The following is a 23,065-nucleotide window of genomic DNA, read 5'->3' on the forward strand; positions in this document are numbered from 1 at the left end:
ATAAAAGAAAATTTTCCCAAGGTTGAGAAGCTGATATACTTTTGAGATGGAAGTGGTAGTCAGTATAAGAACAAAAAGAATTTTTCAAATCTGTGCAATCACAAAGTAGACTTTGGGGTGGAGGCCGAATGACACTTTTTTGCATCTTGCCATGGTAAAAATGCATGTGATGGAGTAGGAGGTACAATAAAACATGAAGTAAGTAAAGCCAGCCTACAAAGACAAACCACAGACCAAAGTATCGCAGTACAGGACATTTATGTCTTTTGCAAGGATAATATTGGAGGCATTACCTATTTTCTGATCAAGAAAGAAGTGGTTCTGCATTTGAAAACAACACTTCAAACCAGTTTTGAAAACTCCATAGCAATAAAAGGAACAAGCCATTTCTACAAATTCCTTGGCATTGCAGAATACTTAGTTTGATGCTATGTAACATCAGAAACCGAAATTTATGAGGATCATTGTCAGTAAAATTAAATCTCTGTCTTTAACGTTAAATGACATAGTGGCATGTGTGTACGATACCCAGTGGTGGCTTGCAGAGGTTGAAAGAATAAGTTCTGAAAACAATGATGTTTTTGCGCATTTTTACCACCCTGCTGGCCCAAGAACGTCCTTCAAGAAATCTACTAGTGACAAAGTTTGGTGAAAAATGTTTTAAGGAAACTTTCAGTGCTTGAACTTATCACAGCAACTAGGAGGTCTCATTGTATATCACAGAAGTTGTCTGAAGAAATAAATGTTCTTAACATTCACCACCAGGTTTAGGAACAGTCACATCTCGAAGGATGTTAATTGAAAATATTTATTTTAAGTATGTCAAAATAATATAAATGTTAATTTCAGTGATGTTTCCACTTTTTGTATATAATTCAGTACCTTTCGTTAATAAGAATTGATTATATCCCACCAATATCACACGTGAATAGGCAACAGCCATAAGATCAGTTGCAGAGTAATGTGAATTATCTCCTCATTTTCAATAATTCATATCTTTATTCACAGTCAGATATCAATTTTGAAATTTTTACAGTACGTTGCTATCATATAGGTGTACGAACTGTGCGAAAATCATGTTTTTATATTCAGTCCCACCTGAGATAACTAACCCCAGACTTTACAAAAAATGAAAAGTTTCAAATTTCAAAAATTCATAAAAAATTAAGGAAACGTTTGTAAGTGTTCTTGCTGTATATGAGGCTAGTAGTGTATGATATCTAACTATAGGAAAAAATAGACGCTCATAAATCACTCCTTGTTTGTTATTTTTGGACCTAAAAAGAAGATTTTTGAAAATTTGGGTACCAATCTTTGGAGGTAAGTTTGACTGGTTATTTTTGAATTTAGGGTATTTTGTGTAATAGACAATGTTATAGAGCACACTTTTCTTAAAAAAAATTATGTCAATTGCAATGTTGTAACTTAACCCAGTGCAGAGATTTTCATGTTTTTGCTAACGTCTCTAAACTGAAACATCGTTGCACACTTACAAATGAAAATGGCCGCCATTCAGTAAAGGTAAAAAAAACTGTTTCGAACTTCTCAGTTATAGGATAATCACATATTAAAAAAATTAAAATATTTAAAAATGGTCAAGCAACCAACTTAATTTTTATTGGAGCACTTCTTTTGGATTGACCCTGTACATGCCCTTCTCTGATGCTGATGACATGTTGGAGACATGTTTGTATCATGATCTAACATTCTTGAAGGGTGTGATACCTCTTGAAATACATGTCTTTATGTAACAGTACTTCACAAAACTGGCAGTAGTATCTTGTTTCACTTCTTTTACAATGCGCTGTGCAAACTTTGTAAGGTTGTGCTGGATATACCTGTTTTCCACTTCCCACAACAGTCTGAATAGTATGTTCTTTCATGTTCCCAGACAATCGACCAGGTGGATCGTTAGCAGGGGCTCGTTTTGTAAGTCGGATTGCTTCAGTTTCTCTACAGTTGCTGTGCCAACTTGTTGATGACTTGTCCAGGCTCTTGCAACTTCTTTTAGGAACCTTTTATAATTTTTAGAGCTGGATTTAAGTTTCTGTTCACTTTGTATGTATTAAAAACAAGCGCAAATTATTAGAAACAAAACTCTTTTCTTTGTCGATTTATTGGTGTTCCGCATTAGCCCACAGTATTAAAAATACTGATCAACTCTGTCCATGCCTTTCATAAATTTATTGTATATCACGATACATTTTTGTTTCTGCATGATGTCGCGCCCCCCCCCCCCCCCCTCCCCCCATGGGAGGGACGCCTCCATTGATTCATATTGTGCCACAAACTCTTGTTTTCCTTTGTAGAAGTGTTTTGGCAACAGCTGTACTTATGTAATAATTGTTTTGATAAATGTGCCGCATGCCAAGGTGAGGAGAAAGTACAGAGAGAAAATTGTCTTGAAGCTTTTTTCCTTCCCCAATGTGTATTTCTAGACTGGAGATATATCCACTTACACTTTCGCAAACCATGCAAACAAGCCAACCACATCTGATAAGTTTTCCTGTATTATATGCTCGGAAACAAAGTCGCTCTCTATATGGTGTCATTGCTTCATCAAGAGAAAGCTCCTGTTGTTCTATTTCGTAGAGTCTGTTTTCCTGACTGCTCAGCAAGGAATTGTCATTGAAATGCCATGATTTGCATATCTGCTCAAATCAATTTCTGCTCATTGGCTTTCCAAAAATTGGTGTGTATGAGACCAATAATCCTTTGAATAATCTTTTGTTATTTGCCCCATTACAATAATCATAATGCCCAGAAATTTTTTCAGTTCAGCAGGAATGATATTTGTAAATTTGGGAGACGTGGGAGTTTCTTTATAATGGTTTTTGTTTTGATCATGATTCAGGTTTGATTGTGTTAATATCTGATTGAACAATTCATCCCCTAGAAATAATTCCACATGCTTATAACACTATTGATCTCACTGGGAAGAGTTTTTACACCTGTAATTCTTCAATATGTTTCTAAATTAATGCTCTTGTCCTTCTTCAGCCAACTTTCACTGTCAGAAGCTCCATCATCGAAATCTGTCACAATTACCTCACATCGGTTGATTATAGACATATTTTCTTCTTCACTTCCACTGCCACTATCAGTAATATCATCTGAATCATTTGGAATATCAGAACTATTGTCCACAAACAGTTCAGTAAGGATCTCACTTTGTCACCTGTTTTCGCAACATACTGCACAAGACAGTAACTACAGTACTATTTCGCGGTACTGATTGTTGGCAGTAAAGCACAAGATAAAAATAAGTTCATATTTTTGCTCACTGCACTAAACCCTCCAGTTCACATGCAACCTTTTGTTAAATTGAAATAGTTGCTGGCATGAGCAACAGGTCTCAGAAATTGTACGCTAAATGAAAAACGTAAATTTATGTGATCTGTCCACAATAACTGGACATGGAAACACGTAAATCTAAGTGAGCCATATGCAATGTGTTAATTTTATCTGGAGTATTGTGGCCTCCAAAATTGTTTTTTTTTTTCCAATATTCTTTTTTCTTTTTTTCTGATTTGCCTGTACCTAAGACGGTTCCATTCGAGTAGGCCTCATTCCTTCAGCTGTCTGCATAGCAGTCAGTTCGCAATAGTTTATAGTACATTATGTGCATCGAGCAGTGTTTTTGTATACCTGATCTGGCGCATGCTGTATCGCCTGCTGATGAGGCAGAAGTGGGAGATTGGAATTGAGAAATTCCTGTAATTGTAGCTCTGGATCAGGAAGGATGTTCTACTAGAACAATAGTGACAGAAGTTTGACAGCACACTCTACAGTGATGTATACATTGCAGCAGATGAAGCAAACTGGAGCCAGTGCAAGTGTTCTGCGGTCTGGAAGACCCCAGGTAGATCAGTAGTTATGTGTTCAGAAGAAATGTCAGAGGACTCATACGGCACTTGAAATTAACGAGGAAGTAAATAGTATGCAAACAGCTCTAGTCTCTTGGCTCAACAGTGCAATGAACAAGGCTTAAAGGACTGCATTGTCACCAAAAGCCCGCTATTATGCAAACAAAATTAGATGAAACAATTGTAATGGGCGCAGACAGAAAAACTGAAGTGTGTAGCGATGGTCCAAAGTTTAATTTATGGACTAATCTAAGTTTTTAAGTAATATCGAATGTTTGTTTGTCGACTTAGTGGAGAACGCATGAAGAGTCAGTGTGTCATGCCAAAAAGAAGGCCATGGTAGAGGGTCAGTTACGATGTGGGGATATTTCACTGGTGATAAGAGTCACTGATGTACTGAGAATTAATGACACATTAAAGGAGGAGGTATATCAGAGGATACTGATGAACAATGCAGCTCCATCTGGCCAGAGACTTGCGTTGGTTCTGCAGCGTAAATGTAATCTCAAACAGCCTTCTAAATTGTGCAGAGGTTATGTCACCAGAAAATAGAAATGTGGGGAAATGAAAAATGTGATTTGGCGAGGTCAGTCACCTGACTTACATCCCATTGAACTCTTATGGGATGTACTTGACTGGGAAGTCAGAAAATTGAGGTCATCTAATGTTGTTTTGTGGAATAATTGGCAAAAGTGGTGCACTGCAGTATCTGCAAGAACACTGACGATGATGGTGGTGGTGGTGGTGGTGGTGGTGGTGGTGGTGGTCCCATACTCCGACAAGCGTAGGGAACGATGCGGGAGACCCACACCGCTGACTAGGCAAGGCCCTAGCGGAGGTGGTTTGCCATCACCTTCCTCAGACCGTAATGGGGTTGAACGATGATGATGATGATGATGGTGATGAGTAAGGCAGGAAAAATCCCTGACCCCACCGGGAATCGAAACCGGGACCCCGTGCGCGGCAAAAATACTACAAAATCTTATCTCCATAATGCCAAGAGTCTGTGCAGATGTCTGAAGGAAAAGTAGGGATACTTTGAAGAGGCTAAAATCTACATCATATTGTATCATGACAAAAATAGAAAATACGTATTTTGTGGTTTATTTCGTACAGTGTGTCTGTGCATTTAACTAATATACAAGGTTATTACAAATGATTGAAGCGATTTCACAGCTCTGCAATAACTTTATTATTTGAGATATTTTCACAATGCTTTGCACACACACATACAAAAACTCAAAAAGTTTTTTTAGGCATTCACAAATGTTTGATATGTGCCCCTTTAGTGATTCGGCAGACATCAAGCCGATAATCAAGTTCCTCCCACACTCTGCACAGCATGTCCCCATCAATGAGTTCGAAAGCATCATTGATGCGAGCTCGCAGTTCTGGCACGTTTCTTGGTAGAGGAGGTTTAAACACTGAATCTTTCACATAACCCCACAGAAAGAAATCGCATGGGGTTAAGTCGGGAGAGCATGGAGGCCATGACATGAATTGCTGATCATGATCTCCACCACGACCGATCCATCGGTTTTCCAATCTCCTGTTTAAGAAATGCTGAACATCATGATGAAAGTGCGGTGGAGCACCATCCTGTTGAAAGATGAAGTTGGCGCTGTCGGTCTCCAGTTGTGGCATGAGCCAATTTCCCAGCATGTCCAGATACACGTGTCCTGTAACGTTTTTTTCGCAGAAGAAAAAGGGGCCGTAAACTTTAAACCGTGAGATTGCACAAAATACGTTAACTTTTGGTAAATTGTGAATTTGCTGCACGAATGCGTGAGGATTCTCTACCGCCCAGATTCGCACATTGTGTCTGTTCACTTCACCATTAAGAAAAAATGTTGCTTCATCACTGAAAACAAGTTTCCCACTGAACGCATCCTCTTCCATGAGCTGTTGCAACCGCGCCGAAAATTCAAAGCGTTTGACTTTGTCATCGGGTGTCAGGGCTTGTAGCAATTGTAAACGGTAAGGCTTCTGCTTTAGCCTTTTCCGTAAGATTTTCCAAACTGTCGGCTGTGGTACGTTTAGCTCCCTGCTTGTTTTATTTGTCGACTTCTGCGGGCTATGCGTGAAACTTGCCCGCACGCGTTCAACCGTTTCTTCGCTCACTGCAGGCCGACCCGTTGATTTCCCCTTACAGAGGCATCGAGAAGCTTTAAACTGCACATACCATCGCCGAATGGAGTTAGCAGTTGGTGGATCTTTGTTGAACTTCGTCCTGAAGTGTCGTTGCACTGTTATGACTGACTGATGTGAGTGCATTTCAAGCACGACATACGCTTTCTCGGCTCCTGTCGCCATTTTGTCTCACTGCGCTCTCGAGCGCTCTGGCGGCAGAAACCTGAAGTGCGGCTTCAGCCGAACAAAACTTTGAGTTTTTCTACGTATCTGTAGTGTGTCGTGACCATATGTCAATGAATGGAGCTACAGTGAATTTATGAAATCGCTTCAATCATTTGTAATAGCCCTGTATATAGTTTGTGGCATGGGTGACCAAAAACTTACGACTAGTAGCGTATAGTTATCTGCTTCCTCATCGATTTGGTACCTGTGACTACATTAGTGTCCATTCCTGTTGTCAAGATTTTTGTTTTCTTTAAATTTAGATAGAGGTAAACTTTCATGCTTTCTTTTAATGTTTTTCCCAGCCCACTTTAAAGTCTTTTTCACTGCCTGCTAAGTGTTGTGTCGCCTGCATATCTTAAGTTGTTGATAACAGCTGTAATTTTAATTGCAGTTTCCATATGTGTTAGATCTACAGACCTTATTACATATTCACTATACAGACTGAAAAGAACTGGAGATAGTATACATGACTGTCAACGACATGAATCATTTCCCAATCCTTAAATTCTTGCTCCCCCCATGACCCATGGAGCTTGCCGTTAGTGGAGTGGCTTGCATGCCTCAGCAATACGGATAGCCATACTGTAGGTGCAAATGCTACAGAGGGGAATGTATTGAGAGGCCAGACACACATGTGGTTCCTGAAGAGGGGTACCAGTCTTTCCAGTATTTGCAGGGGTGACAATCTGCATGATTGACTGACCTGACCTTGTAAAAATCAACCAAAGCAGCCTTGCTGTGCTGGTAATGTGAAAGGCTGAAAGCAAAGGGATACAACAGCTGTAATTTTTCCTGAGGGCATACAGCTCTACTGTTTGGTTAAATGATGATGGCATCCTCTTGAGTAAAATATTCCATAGGTAAAATAGTCCCCTATTTGGTTCCCTCGGTGGAACTACACTGGAGGGTGTTACATCAGGGTCGGAGTGTGGAATGTTAGATCCCTTACTTGGGCAGGTAGATTAGAAGATTTTAAAAGGAAAATGGATAGGTTGAAGTGTATAGTGGGAATAAGCGAAGAGTAGTGGCGGAGGCACAGGTCTTCTCTGAAAACAGGATTATAAATACAAAATCAAACACAGCTATTGCAGGAGCAGGTTTAATAATGAATAAGAAAATAAGAATGTGGGTAAGCTCCTATGAACACACAATGAATGCATATCATAACCAAGATACACAAAGCCCACAAGCACCACAGTACTACAAGTTTATATGTAAATTAGCTCTGCAGATGATGTAGAGATTGAAGAAACGTTATGTGAGATAAAAGAAATTATTCACTTAGTTAAGAAAGACAGAAATATAATTTTGATCGTGGGCTGGAATTCAGTAGTAGGAAAAGGAAGGAAAGGAAATATATTAGGTGAACATGGACTGAAGAGAAGAAATAAAAGAGGAAGCTGAATGGTAGAATTTTTCACAGAGCATAATTTAATCATCGTTAGCACTTGGTTTTTAGAATTGTGGAAGAAGGTTGTACACGTGGAAGAAACGTGGAGATACCAGTGTGTTTCAGATTGATTACATGATTGTAAGACAGAAATTTTTAAAACCAGATTTTAAATTATAAGACATTTCCGGGGGCAGATATGGACTCTGACCCAATTTACTGGTTATGAAGTGTAGATTAAAATTGAATAATTTGTAAAAATACAGGAAATTATGGGTCTGGGATGTGGATAAGTTGAAAGAACCAGAGATTGCTGAACATTCCAGAAGGATCATTAGGCATCAATTGAATAGAACAGGGGAAAGGAATACAGTAGAAGACAAACGGGTTCCTTCGAGAGATGAAATAGAGAAGGCAGCAGAGGATCCAATAGGTAAGAAGACAAAGCTGGGTAGAAATCCTTGGATGTCACAGGACATGTTAAATATGATGAAAGGAGAAAATATAAAAATGGAGCAAATGAATCAGGTGAAAGAGAACAAAAATGTCTAAAAACAGAGATTAACAGGAAGTGCAAAATGGTTCAGCAGGAATGGTTAGATGGCAGATGTAAGGATTTAGAAGCATATATTACTAGGGGAAAGATAGATACTGCCTGTTGTTGTTGTTGTTGTTGTTGTGGTCTTCAGTCCTGAGACTGGTTTGATGCAGCTCTCCATGCTACTCTATCCTGTGCAAGCTTCTTCATCTCCCAGTACTTACTGCAACCCACATCCTTCTGAATCTGCTTAGTGTATTTATCTCTTGGTCTCCCTCTACGATTTTTACCCTCCAATGCTAAATTTGTGATCCCTTGATGCCTCAGAACATGTCCTACCAACTGGTCCCTTCTTCTTGTCAAGTTGTGCCACAAACTCCTCTTCTCCCCAATTCTATTCAATACCTCCTCATTAGTTATGTGATCTACCCATCTAATCTTCAGCATTCTTCTGTAGCACCAAATTTCGAAAGCTTTTATTCTCTTCTTGTCTAAGCTATTTATTGTCCATGTTTCACTTCCATACATGGCTACACACTATACAAATACTTTCAGAAACGACTTCCTGACACTTAAATCAATACTTGATGTTAACAAATTTCTCTTCTTCAGAAACGCTTTCCTTGCCGTTGCCAGTCTACATTTTATGTCCTCTCTACTTCGACCATCATCAGTTATTTTGCTCTCCAAATAGCAAAACTCCTTTACTACTTTAAGTGTCTCATTTCCTAATCTAATACCGTCAGCATCACCAGACTTAATTTGACTACAATCCATTGTCCTTGTTTTGCTTTTGTTGATGTTCATCTTATATCCTCCTTTCAAGACACTGTCCATTCCGTTCAACTGCTCTTCCAAGTCCTTTGCTGTCTCTGACAGAATTACAATGTCATCGGCGAACCTTAAAGTTTTTATTTCTTCTCCATGGATTTTAATACCTACTCCGAATTTTTCTTTTGTTTCCTTTACTGCTTGCTCAATATACAGATTGAATAACATTGGGGAGAGGCTACAACCCTGTCTCACTCCCTTCCCAACCACTGCTTCCCTTTCATGTCCCTCGACTGTTATAACTGCCATCAGCTTTCTGTACAAATTGTAAATAGCCTTTCGCTCCCTGTATTTTACTCCTGCCACCTTCAGAATTTGAAAGAGAGTATTCCAGTCAACATTGTCAAAAGCTTTACAGGAAATTAAGGAGGCCTTTGGAGGAAAGAAAAGCAGCTGTAGGAATAAAAATATCTCGGGTTGAAAACCAGACCTAAGCAAAGAAGAGAAAGCTGAAGGTGGGAGGAATATATAAAGGATTTATACAAGGGAAATGAACTTGAAGACTGTATTATAGAAAGGGGAGAGTTGGGAGACGTGATACTTTGAGAATAATTTGGCAGAGCACCGTAAAACCTAAGTTGAAACAAGGTCCGTGGAGTAGATGACACTCCCTTGGGACTACTGATAGACTTGGGATAGCCACCCATGACAAAATTATTCCATGTGGTGTGCAGGATGTATGAGATAAGGCAAATACCCTCAGACATCAAAATGACTGTGATAATTCAGATTCCAAAATAGCAGTTGTTGACAATTGTGAATATTATTGAACTATCAATTTATAAGTCATGGTTGTAAAATACTAACACGAATTCATTGCAGAAGAATGGAAAAGCTGGTAGAAGCATCCTTGGGGAAGATCAGTTTGGGTTCCGGATAAATGTAGGAACACACAAGGCAACACTGACCACTCTACGACTTCTCTTAGAAGATAGATTAAGTCCGCAGCTTGTGGTCGTGCGGTAGCGTTCTCGCTTCCCGCGCCCGGGTTCCCGGGTTCGATTCCCGGCGGGGTCAGGGATTTTCTCTACCTCGTGATGACTGGGTGTTGTGTGATGTCCTTAGGTTAGTTAGGTTTAGGTAGTTCTAAGTTCTGGTGGACTGATGACCATAGATGTTAAGTCCCATAGTGCTCAGAGCCAGAAGATAGATTAAGGAAAGATAAACCTATGTTTATAGCATTTGTAGACTTAAAGAAAGCTTTTCACAATGTTGATAGGAATACTCCCATTGAAATTCTGAAGATTGCAGGCATAAAATAAAGGGAGCAAAATGCTGTTTACTACTAGTACAGAAACCAGACAGCACCTGTAGCAATCAAGGGACATGAAAAGCAAGCAGAAGTTAAGAAGGGAGTGAGGCAGGGTTGTTGCCTATCCCAGATGGTACTTAATACATACACTGAGCAAGCAGTAGGGGAAACCAGAGAAAAATCTGGAGTAGGAATTAAAGCTCAAGGAGAAGAGTGAAAACCTTGAGGTTTTCCAGTGACATTTGTAATTCTCTCTGAAACAGCAAAAGACTTGGAAGAGCAGTGAAACGGAATGTGTGGTGCCTAGTTGAACAGACTGTGTGGTGCCTTGAAAGGAGGGTATAAGATGAACATCAACAAAAGCAAAAAGAAGGATAATGGAATGTAGTTGATACCGAGGGAATTAGATGAGGAAATACACTTGAAAGTAGGAGATAAGTTTTGCCATTTGGGCCAGCAAAATAACTGATGATGGCTGAATTAGAGAGAATATAGAATGTAGACTGGCAATGGCAAGAATCTTTCTGAAGAAGAATCTATTAACATCAATTGTTGAGAAGTTTTTCTGAAGGGTTTTTGTATTGTGTGTATAGTATGGAAGTGAAACATGGGTGATAAACAGTTTATATGAGAAGAGAACAGAAGCTTTTGAAATCTGGTGCTAGAGGAGAATACTGAAGATTTGATGGGTAGGTCGCATAACTAATCGAGATGTACTGAATGGAACTGCAGAGAAAATAAATTTGTGGTACAACTTGACTAAAAGACGGGATCGTTTAATAGAACACTTTCTGAGACCTCAAGTGTTGAATAGTGTAGTGGTGGAGGAAAGTGTGTGTGTGTGTGTGTGTGTGTGTATGTGTGTGTGTGTGTGTGTGTGTGTTTTTTTTTTTTTTTGGGGGGGGGGGGGGGGGGGAGAGAGTTAAAGATTGTAGAGGGAGATCAATAGAAGAATATAGTTAGCAGATTCAGACGGATGTATGTTGAAGAAGTTATTCAGAGAGAAAGAGCCTATCATGGGATAGAATAGTGTGGAGAGATGCATCAAACCAGTCTTTGGAGTTAAGACCACAACAACAACATATTCTTGCTGTAGTTTTATTGTTACTATTTGGTTTTTGTACAGATTTCTGATTAGTTGTTTAAGGTGATCTGGCATTCCTGTAAGGTCTAGTACTGCCCACATTATTTACTGTAGCCCGTGGCACACACAACAAGAAGGTGTCGACATTCTATGGTGTTTTCTGTGATCCATCTTTCATTTGCTATTTGGTCCCTGGTGCCTCTAACCTCTCTGAACCCTGCTTGTTCCCTGTCCATCTATGGATTTAATTTATTGTGGATGATTCTATAAATCTTACCAGCATCTGGTATTGACACTATTGTTCTGCAATTTCTACTTATTTGGATTCCCTTTCTTGAAGACTGGTATGTAAATGATTGACCGGATACACCTAGAGCAAATTTTGTGGAACAGTTCCTTTACTAATTCAGTTGCTTAAATTCCTGCATTTTTTAATAGCGCAGTTTGGAGACCCTCAAATACTGGAACTCTTCTTCCAGCTATTTCTTTTGGGATCCATCTAATCTCCCCTGTAACTTTGGATTCCATGCCATGTTGTAATGTCTCTTGATTGTCTTTCATACCTCCATTGTCCTTGTATAGGTTTTCACATATACTTCAGTCTTCTAAATATGTCATTCCTTTCAGTTAGCACCTCATTGTACTGTATGTGCACATATATAGGCTGCACGTAAACTTTTGACACAAGATTATGGGAAAAAGTAAATCTGAAGTATAGGCTGCCTACTAAATTACAAAAAGTTCTGTTAGATAGAACTTACAGAGTTGTACCTCTCTCCCTCCCCTTCTTCAACTTTCCCATAACTAAGGGAGACTCGTCACCAACAGGATAGGTTTCAATAGGAAGTTAAAGTAGGAAAAGAATTGAGGCATTGAGAACCATAAAGGCCTAAAGCCTTTGAGAAAAATAGATGTGTGTGTAAGATTTACAGAAAAATCGCCAGTCGCAGCTGAATCATGTTTGAGTCACATGAAAAAGTGTTTTGCAGAATAGGCAGACATTATATCCAATAATCATGATCTATTCCATCACTTCATGGCCCTTGTTATCATTATTTTCATTAAGGACGTTTTGAGGTTCAGATAAAACTCCCAGTACATGGTACCTTCAGTCACAAAGTACTAGTAGTGTACTATATATATGATAAAGACACTACATTATGTTGGCAGCCCTACATAATACAAGAACAGCATGGAGCAATAATATTATGCTTTAGCACTTTTGGCCCACATGGAAAAGAATATCAAGAACACCTACTGTTTCTGCAAACAAGGTATAAATTTTTTTCATAATTCTTTGATGGTTTACAAAAATAAGGAGCTCACGTATTCTACTCTGTTGACACGTGGAAGAACTGATAGCATGTTTTCATGCTGCTCTTGTATCTGTGGATGCAGCTGTGTTAAAGAGTCCAGAACTGTACGATCCAGCGAGTTGCACAATGTTTGGATGTGCAGGGGGTCAAACTTTTTAGAGCTGCGGTCCAGGAAAGCCCCTCTAGGAGACGTGGCTCAGGAAGTCAGTGCAGAAGCAGCAATAGCACCTTTCTCGTTAACTGGACACTGTACCTGCGTGCAAAATCCTGCTGTCTGCACGTACTCCAGTGAAGTGAAATGCAGCAGTTGACGATGCGAGCCATGTGGCATTGCGTGTGACAAGCTGCCGAGCTGTTGGGAGAAATAAGCAACCAATTCTTCTGCCCAACTTGCTGCCTCATTGAAGCAGAAGAGACTGCTCAAACATCGGTTCGGCGTGCTTGGCATCTGGAAGGCATGGCAGTCTAAGCTCTACCTCTTCTCACTAGCTGTACAGGTTACCTGCAACTTATAGACCTTGACGTAATTCATTCTGTAAGAGCTAAATACAGAATGACTGTTGTACAAAAGTCAGTTTCATTCCTTGAAAGAAAGGATGTAATGAGAATAAATATTTTACAGGCTATGCACTTGTTTGCCACTCCATGGAATGCTGTACTGTGCTGGCTGTGGATCTGTATCAGTTGCTGTGTAAGATGAGGGTGATTTCCCTAAGTGTTGTCACATATATTCCAGAAAGCATGACATTTAAGGATGTTGTTGTGATGATACTCTTGAGTTTTGCACATCAGGTGGATGTGACTGTGTGATGCTTTTATAGAGAACCAAGCACAGCTGGTAGAAGGTGGAAAGAGGATGGGAGGGAGTTGGTGGTGGTGGTGGTATGGAGGATTCAGCTGCACTATGCTTTGCATTTGTGTAGAATGTTTGTTCTAGCTAATATCAACCAACAGAATAACAACTCTTCTCGGTATGTTATTCTGGCAGAAAAAAAAGCAAAGTATGCCTTCCCATTTCTTTATTCAAGTAATAAAGGGTAATGGTTAAGGATTTTTTTCATGTAATCATATTGATCTATGCCATTAATTGAATAAAAACCTTCTGAATGCAAGTAATTTCTTCCTCATTATGGATTCTGCCTTTAATTACGGACACCAGTTCGTGACTTTACACATGACTTTAAAATAAATGCATGTTGAATTAATAAATAATATATGACACTAATGCATCATTTGCTAGTGCTAAGTTGTATGTTTGTGATTAGAGTCCTATACTGATATAGCTTAAAAACCTTCAAATTCTGATTGTGGGTCATATTGAAGCCAAAACCCCTGTTTAAGGAAGATCCTCATTTAAGGAAAAAATATTTCGCTCCCCAGAGATAGCTTAAAAAGAGGTTTCATTATAAAATTACTAAACTCAAAAAAAGACATTTTTATAACTCACATTTTGTATTTCATAGAACTGAATCGTAGTAGCCATAAGTGCTACAGAGGAAACACTTTACATATTCTGCACAGGTAGCATAATCATACTTCGTACCCATGAGCAACAGAAACAGGAGCAGTGTCGTGTATAGGATGCCTTTTCAGAGCTAAGAGAAAATAAGTGAGAAATAGAATAGGAGTCCTTGAAGTAAGAGCACATTGAAATGTAGATAAAGAATGAAATTTTTTGTTTGTTTTGTGTGTGTGGGGGGGGGGTGGGGTGAGCGGGGGGGGGGGGGGGAGGAGAGAGAGAGAGAGAGAGAGAGAGAGAGAGAGAGAGAGAGAGAGAGAGAGAGAGAGGGGGGGGGGGGGGGGAGGAGGCATGACGTAATCAGTGTTATTTGAATGATGGAATAAATGAAGGGGAAAAATGTAAATAATGGAAGGAGTAATGGCAATAACAACTTGCTGTATAGTGTGTGAGTGTTTTAGTGTATAGTTCCAAAGCAGGAGATTATCAAAAGAGCCTAGCAACAATTTCAGTCTTCTTGATGTGCCTGTCAACTGCTCAGTATCTCAGCTATATCGTGGATGGTTCTCCAGTTATTTGTATTTTACCCAAGACTTTCCAGCATTGAAATAGTCTGTTGGATGACTGCGAATAAAATTTAAATGTCTGAAAATTATTCTGTAAACTGCCATTAAAAGATGTGCATATTTTTACTCATTATCATGAATCTTTAAACTTTAGTAACTTCTTTTATGCTGCTGCATCACTTACCATCTTTGAACATAAAGCTCTTTATTCTGATTTAACCCCTGCCCACCCAAAAAACTAACTCTCTCTCTCTCTCTCTCTCTCTCTCTCTCTCTCTCTCTCTCTGTTCGTCCCTTGTGTTGACTCCTGTCTTTCTTACCAGCAGATTTTCTCTCCCAGATCCTCTCTTTTATTTGTGACATTTTGAGAATTTTTTGTTTCAAGTAATCTATATAGTGTTCATATTTTGAGAAGCCAATTCTCATTTATTTTTTGAGTCTGTTCTTGTTGGGAGAAATAAGCAACCAATTCCTCTGCCCAACTTGCTGAAGACAGTAGTACCATGTGCCGTTAACTCGACTGTTGTGCAAGAGAGAGGGCAAGTAAACTTTGCACAACTTGGAAGAAGTTTGACCGACACTATCTTGCCTAATGATAGGTGTTTATGTGGCTCACGTAGCCATGTGCAAATCACATGTGTGCAAAGGCCATGGTGGTGCAGTGTGTGCAGGCTTGATGCTTTTTCTTAGGCCTCATGCTACATTTTGAGATAGTTGATTGGAAGTTATAACTTTCACATCTCCCAAAACATATGAACAGCTAAATGGCACCATGGTTTGAATACACAAGTTAAACTGTTGGTCTGCTCACATCTTATTTATTGATGTAGTCAGCAGTTTTCAAGGTTGAGAGAAAATGCTTACTTCCTGTACTAAGACAGTACTAGTTATATTTCCTTAACCGTACGGAAAGAGCTGCCTATTAGGTCACACTCACCGACAGCTTCCCTGTTTGGGAAGCAAGTAGATTGAACCACATGGATAACGAGTGAGGGGGAACGATTGCAACTCACTCAGCTGGTCACACAAATGTAATGCTCTACTGTGAACATTGTACTCTTGCCAATCACAGGTTAAAGTCCAAAAAAATCTCTCATTGCGTTTGTTGTTTTTATGGAAAGTTTTAAATGGAAAGTAATCAGTAAACTGATGTTGAATCATGGATGAACTGTTTAAGTGATTAATATTTATCTGTTGAACTAGCAACATGTTTTTGGAGCTGAGTAGTAGTTGCAAATATTCAGTTGGTGATATTAAAATGTCTGGTTATATCCATTTACTGAAGATTATCATTTTCCCCCTGTTTTTCTCAGATGCAGCCTTCTTATTAATTTTACTGCTCAGTGATATTTTTCTTACACACCTTGACTTGAAGATGTGAGTTCTGCAACTTGATTGGAAGTTATAACTTTCACATCTCCCAAAACATATGAACAGCTAAATGGCACCATGGTTTGAATACACAAGTTAAACTGTTGGTCTGCTCACATCTTATTTATTGATGTAGTCAGCAGTTTTCCAGGTTGAGAGAAAATGCTTACTTCCTGTACTAAGACAGTACTAGTGCTATTGAACTAACAGAACTGCAAAACTTCGATGCAATCACTTTTTTCCCACTAAACTCAACCAGTGTTGCTTAAAATACTGTTTCTGCTATCCATGCTATTTCAGAAACATTGTTAACAACATAACCCCACCAGCTGATTTGTCATTTTTAGCTTTTATCAGATCTGAATTAGTCCATAACACCTACCGGACCCCTTTGTTTCTTGCTACCACTGTATCACTTAAAGCATCAATTAAAATTTATTCCTATTCTTCCTTTTCTTTAAGTGAATCACTATCAGTTCCTTATATGCTTTGTAAATATTGTTTGTTCATGAAATGCCTGCAGCAGGTTCTCCTGAACTTGCTTACTGTTAAAACCTGGGTGAGATGTTTATTTTTGAAATAGTTCTTTGTACCTTTTATACCTTTTCTGCTGAAGCTGCCTTTTAATGTTGTTTGGTTATACTTATTTTTCAATGATGATTATTATTTGTATATATTTTATGCAAAAATAATTACATTGTGAACCATTAAAGCTGCCTTTATGGACTACTTCATAGATCACTTACTAGAAGTTGTTATAAGAACAGGACATTGAGAATTTAATAGCAGCTCTGTTCCTACTGTGAAGACAATTGTGTGAATTTTGATATGAGCCTGAGACGCGATGATAATAGTTTGTTTAGATTACATTGCTGTAATGCAGTGAATGTATATAGTCATAGAATAATGCACAGAACTTTTTTTCACTCTCTCAAGGAGCTATATGGACATCTTGAATGTTTCTTGTTTCTCTATTATCTTTTTCACATAAGATAAAAAATGTTACCTTCTTAACATGTATATTTTTTTAAGCATTTTTATCATTTGTGGATGAATGAGGTGTGGTCAAAAAGTATGAGGAATTTTCGTTTTTTGGAGATAATTTTATTTATTTGTGTACATTAATGTTATCACTTTCAAGGTAGTCCCAAATAGATATTAGCCACATATTTTAGCACTTCTTCCCATACCTGAAACACTTCTGGAACTCGATCTTTGGGACAGCACTTAGCTCTTTCAGCAGTACACTTTTAATCTCACGTGACCTTGTAAAACGACAGTCCTTAAAGATTCTTTTTATTTTTGGAAGTAGAGAAAAGTTATTGTGGCAAATATGGAGGCTGGGCATATTACAATCTTGTTTTTCACTAAAAATTCATAAACAAGCAATGAAATGTAAGTAGGTGCCTTATTGTGATGCATAAGCCATGAATTGTTTCAACCACAAATACAGGTGCCCCCCCTCCCTTTTGTTTTGAACTAAAGTGCATGTCATTTATGACGGCGGCCGAGTTTAGGTTCGTTCTGCGCATCTGACATCACAAAACACAGTCAGCCAATGAACAGAGAACGACGTTGCCGGAGCTAGACTGCAGTGCAGAGCACGGACAAGTGTCTTCAGTTGTAGAAATGTTCAGTCATAAATGAAGTGATTGAACAAAAGCAATGTTTTTAAAGCAGACTTTCTTTTATAGAAAGTTTGGAAAAAGCATTCTTCATTCCAATTGCTTCATATTCTATTAATTAAACAAGCAATAAGCCTCCTAATTCAGGCGATAGCAAGGAAAGGTGTTTGTATCATTCTCACTAACCGCTTTTTCGCAATAAAGAACAGCGGTAATTGTTTATTTCGTATTGTACTTTGACGAAGCACGAGTAATTCATAGTCATACCAACAATGTTTGTCGGTATTTTGCGTGATATTTTGAAGTCCTCCGGGAGACATATTGAATGATGAGCTTTGTTAACACAATGGTTAAAGCGTATGGCTGCTATGCGAAAGGGTTCCGTGTTCAAACCTTATTCAGTGCTTAATATTTTCTTTATTTAAAAACAATATCGAAGTGTCTTACTTTATTAGTTTTATTCGTTTGAATGTAATTTTTTGAAATTTATAGTGGCAACTTTACGCTATGGACTTTCGCCTCTGCAAACTCTTCAAAATTTCGTGCAATGGTTTACTACATCTAACACCACACAATACCTGCATTGAACTTCGAAACAAAATTAAGTCATTTATGGGGGGGAGGTATCAGTCAAGAGGATGTGTAAAAATCAAATTTTTGGGCCAAATAGTTTTTGTGAAATCGAATGTTAAAGTGTGTCAAAGCAGTCGAAACACCATGTGTCTGCTCAGGCGAGCAGTGTAATGATGACAAAATCGCGCACATCGCGGAATGCGGGGAGCACATTTCTGTAGACGTAAGTTTGCGAACTATACTATGGCGCTGCTTCTCTTGGCGCATAAAACTGGTAACACAGCAATCTCCCGCGTCTGGCCGGGCATGCGTGAACCGCCAAGATAAAAGAATTGAACTATAGTAGGTCATACTCTTTATTGCTCGTTTGATCTTTGGCAGGAACTCATGATGCACTATGCCATGAAAAACCGAAGAAAATATGAGCAAAACTGTGACATGACTGCACTTGTCTAGCTTTTTTTTGTCCTGGTCATCCAGATTGCCTCCACTGGGATAATTGAGCCTTAGTTTCAGTTCATATCCGTACACCCATGTTTCGTTACCTGTTGTGACATACTCTAGCAGTTCTGCGTCGTTGTTGACTTCATTTAACAATTCATGAGCAGCTCCCATTCGCCACTGTTTTTGTTTGAAATTTGACACCGTTGGCACAAATTTTGCTGTCACATGTTTCATACCCAAAACATCTGAAAATGTATCATGGTCTGAGCCAGTTAATGTGCCAGCATCATCAGCAACTTCTCTGTATTTCCACCATTTCTTTCACTTTTTCCATATTGTCATTGTTAGTTGATCCAGAACTTTCATCATCTTCAATTTCTTCACAGTCATTTTGAAAAAACTTATACCATTTGTAAACCCCTGTTTTACTCATAGTGGTCTCAAAAATAGCAATAGTCAACATTTCTAAAACTTTGTTACATTTTATCCCATTTTTCTAGCAAAATTTAATGCAAATTCTCGATCTGTTTTTGAAACAAATCAATACTTGCCACAGATACGTTTCAGGCATGTTTACCAACACAACAAAGAAACATCACCTGAATTGTACTAATAAAACGTGCAAAATTACAGAATTCCCAATACTTTTTGAATACACCTCGTACATCTGTGCCTATCTGCTTTGGAACATGGGCTGTTAATTACTGTCAGATTTATTTATTAGCTTCACTTAGGTTTGTGGCCTATTGATTTTTCTTAGACTTGGCTTCCATCCCATTCTGTTAATGTATTGTATCTACCATGTTGAAGGTCCCCGCTGGTTGACAGCACCTTCATGGTTCTTGCACAGCTCCATTCAGAGGGCATCTCATCTGAGATCAACACCAGCCCATGGTTATTATTTTGTATTATTTCTTTCTTTTTAGTTTTGTTCTAATACTGCATGAGTTTTTGTTCAGTAACATAACTTGCATGATGATCTCACACTGTAACAGTGATTACATTAGTAATTGAGATTCAAACGTCTCTGTTATTTGTGTTGTCAGTTAACTTAATTAAAATATAAATTTAGATGTGGCTGTATTGAATCTCACACTTAACTTCTCAGTTTTTCCTTCCCCCAAATTTTCAAGGCTTTTAAAAAAGTATGTTTACACTAACAAGTGAGCATGTGTCGAAAAATACAAAGTTCAGATGAAGTAGTTCGAATCTGATGATATGTAAGGTTCAGAAAGTTTCATGTACAACTTTGTTTTGACATTGTCTTTAAATTTCTTGATTTAGTAGTGATTTGTAAGCAGTAAAGTGTCAGAATCCTATGAAATAATAAACTGGCCAGAAGAAGAGCTCATCAAACAGCTAATCTCCAGAGGTTTGCATGTATAGTTGATGAACAGTAAGAGAACATAATGATTTTGTTTGACACATGAAACACAATCAGGAACTGTGTTTTGTGACTAAATATGTATGAAAAGACTAAATTTTAATTTTAATGAAAATCATATTCAGTCATTTTCTGAAACAGAGGAAGGAGGAAGAAAGGGAATTGGATAGGTGGAAAATCATAACTTGCAGCCACACAGGGCATTGCAGAATTGCAATGGTGAAAGCTGAAAATCTGTGCTGCTTCTCTAGAACACATGCATTAACCATCTTGGCCATCTGGTCATGGTTTACTTCTAACCCAAATTCTCATCTTATCACACGTTGTGTTGCAGCATGCCTTGTTCATTACTGTACCTACTCGTAAATTCTTGATACCCATAGGGTTTCAAATGCAGTTTCAACATCCCCACTGAAACATACGTCACAGAGCCGTCACACTCTATTGCATTAATGTAACTGAGTGTTTTAATGTTCTCTTGCACATGTGCGACAGAAAAGACAAAACTCTGATACATTTATATATTTCATCATCTTTCTTGTGTGCATCAAGGATATTGTTAATAGAGGTTAATAATATTCCAGATGCATGCCTCAAAGATGATGGAATATTCAATTTGCCAGGGAAACTTCAAGATATGCAATTAAAATCATAGTTACCCTAATGTTCACTGTTTAATGTGTAATCTGTCTTTGATATTATTAAATAATGTATTAGTATTTTCAGTAAGAAGTGTTAAACAATGAGCGTTGTTTTTACTATGACAGATTTTATATTTGATGTTAACTATACATAAAAAAATTGCCGCATGGAAGTAAACACATACAGTGTTTTGGACCTGCACTGAAGCGTGATAAGACTTGTGAAGAGAGAACGAATGGTAAATTATTGACTGAAATGGTGCCTGGAAAAGTATTGGTGTTTTCACTGTATCTGTTTGGAGGAAGAGAAGAAAGAAAGCAAGTAAAACTGTAGAAAGTTGACAAAGAAATAGAAAGATTGAGATGATCCCACAGATTGTCAATTGTGTTTAAATCCGGGGAGTTTGGTGGCCAGGGGATTATGGTAAACTCATTCTGGTGCTCTTCAAACCACGCACGTACACTGAGAGCTGTGCGACACATTGCATTGTTCTGCTGGTAGATGTCATTGTGCGAGTAGAAAACAAAGTGCTTCTGGGCTGGATGTCATCCCAAAGGCAGACATGCCAACTCCCCTGATTTAAGCAGGAGACTCACGATTTTTCCTTCTTCCTCCTGATCTCCCAACCATGAAGACCGAACTCCCAATTTTCAGAGCAGTTTCAATACTTTCCTTACCATCTGAAAATCCTGCCCCTTTGATATATTGGTGGATGACAGTGTATGGATGCTACTTGTCTACGTTAACTTGGAAGATTCGTGCAGTGGCTGTCGGGAGCGGCAGTAGGCGTAACTCACACTTCGTACCTACAAGGAAGTAAGGAACTTATCGTTGGCAGCGTTCGGAGACAAATGAATATCTTTCACCCAGTGCTAATTTCCTCCACTTACGGTAGCATCAGTGCAATCGAAAAGTTATTGTGAACAAGGAGTAGTCAATAGTCGTTCCAAGCGAAGTGATTAGTGTTGTTCTTTTTACAAGGAAGTGTTGCTAAGTTGGGGAATTTTCTCCTAAATTTAGGGGGAATTAAGTTGCCTGGGGAAAATTAGAGGGATAAATGTTTCGGGGGGGGGGGGGGGGGGGGGAATATTTAGGGTTACTACCCTCCCCTCCTTGCCCCTCCACTCGAAAATATCATTGTTGACTCCCTTTTACCGCCTCACCCCTCCATTCGCTTACCCGACAGTGTGACAAATTATTTAGGGGAACTTGAAGTGCAATATAGGGAGAAACAGTGCACCAGGGTTGGCATCATTGCTACATGACCATTGTCTAGAACATGGGACCATTGTGTTCTCAGTTCTGCTGCGTGATTTTTGTACTCTATAGTAGTTGTTGGCTGTGTATCATGGAGGTGTTGATTATTTTTTGTGCAGGATGATGAAGAAATATGATGCAGTGTTCAGAAATGTATGTAAGGAAGAGTTTCCATGTTTAAGTGAATTGAGGAAGGGACAAACTTACGCATTTTGTAGTGTATGTAGATGTGACTTTTCAGTGGCTCATGGCACGAAATGCGTTAAACGTGTGCAAACTATACAACACAAGGAGTGTGTTCATTGTGTAGAACGGAACCAGAAATTAACTTCTCGTGTAAACCCCAAAATGTAGATTCTGTGACAAATGCTGAGGCTTTATTTACTTCATTTATTGTAGAGCATAACTTGACTATAAACTGTGCCGACCATGCTGGGCCTTTGCTTCGCAAAATGTTTCCCGATTCTGAAATTGCGAATCAATATGGGTGTGCCAGGTACAGGAACTGAATTATTGCAACTTTGTCAGGGATGTATTGTAATTCACACTGGTACAGTGCTAAAATTCTCCTGAGAAAGTTTTCTTTCAGTTGCTTCACACCATACATGCCAACAGACCTCTATCCAGTGGAACATAAAATCCATTTCATCTGAAAAGGCCACCTGACACCACTCAGTGGATTTCTAGTTTGAACAGCAGTCAGCATGGCTGCATGAAACAGGCACCTCCTGCGGTGTTCCATATGCAGCAATGTTTCCTCAACAGTTGTTGAGGAGACACTGTTGGGTAGCCCATTGGTGCATCTGGGCAGTTGGTTGCTTTACAGTTGCACATTTCTTCGCCCATACACATCTCTGCAGCCATCATTCACTCCTGTCATCTATGGCCTGTGGTGCATGAAAGTTGCCTTGATGCCGGTTTTGGATAGCACGTTTCGCCATTCATGGTGTACTTTAACCATGGTGGCACCCAAACAGTATATGAACTTAGCTGTTTCAGAAAAGCTTCCACTCTTGGCCCGAAAGCCTATGATCACGCCATTTTGAATTTCAGATAAATGACTCTGTTTCTGCTTTACGACACTGACTGAACTGTGTTCTGCCTTATGT

At 38.8% G+C, this 23,065-nt stretch overlaps 1 protein-coding gene across 4 annotated transcripts in view; it reads left to right on the plus strand.

Moving 5' to 3' along the window:
• Positions 1-23,065, plus strand: part of LOC126457404 ((E3-independent) E2 ubiquitin-conjugating enzyme UBE2O) — a 221,671-nt gene that overhangs the window by 67,963 nt on the left and 130,643 nt on the right. For 2 of the 4 annotated variants that reach the window (XM_050093669.1, XM_050093670.1), the window contains exon 6: positions 19,484-19,567. The exons of the other annotated variants lie outside the window; for them this stretch is intronic. In XM_050093669.1, the coding sequence (XP_049949626.1) occupies positions 19,484-19,567 (84 nt within the window). The remainder of the gene's footprint in view (positions 1-19,483; positions 19,568-23,065) is intronic. 4 annotated transcript variants of the gene reach the window in all.

The sequence above is a fragment of the Schistocerca serialis genome, chromosome 2, assembly GCF_023864345.2.
Source record: "Schistocerca serialis cubense isolate TAMUIC-IGC-003099 chromosome 2, iqSchSeri2.2, whole genome shotgun sequence".
Taxonomy (NCBI): Eukaryota; Metazoa; Arthropoda; class Insecta; order Orthoptera; family Acrididae; genus Schistocerca; species Schistocerca serialis.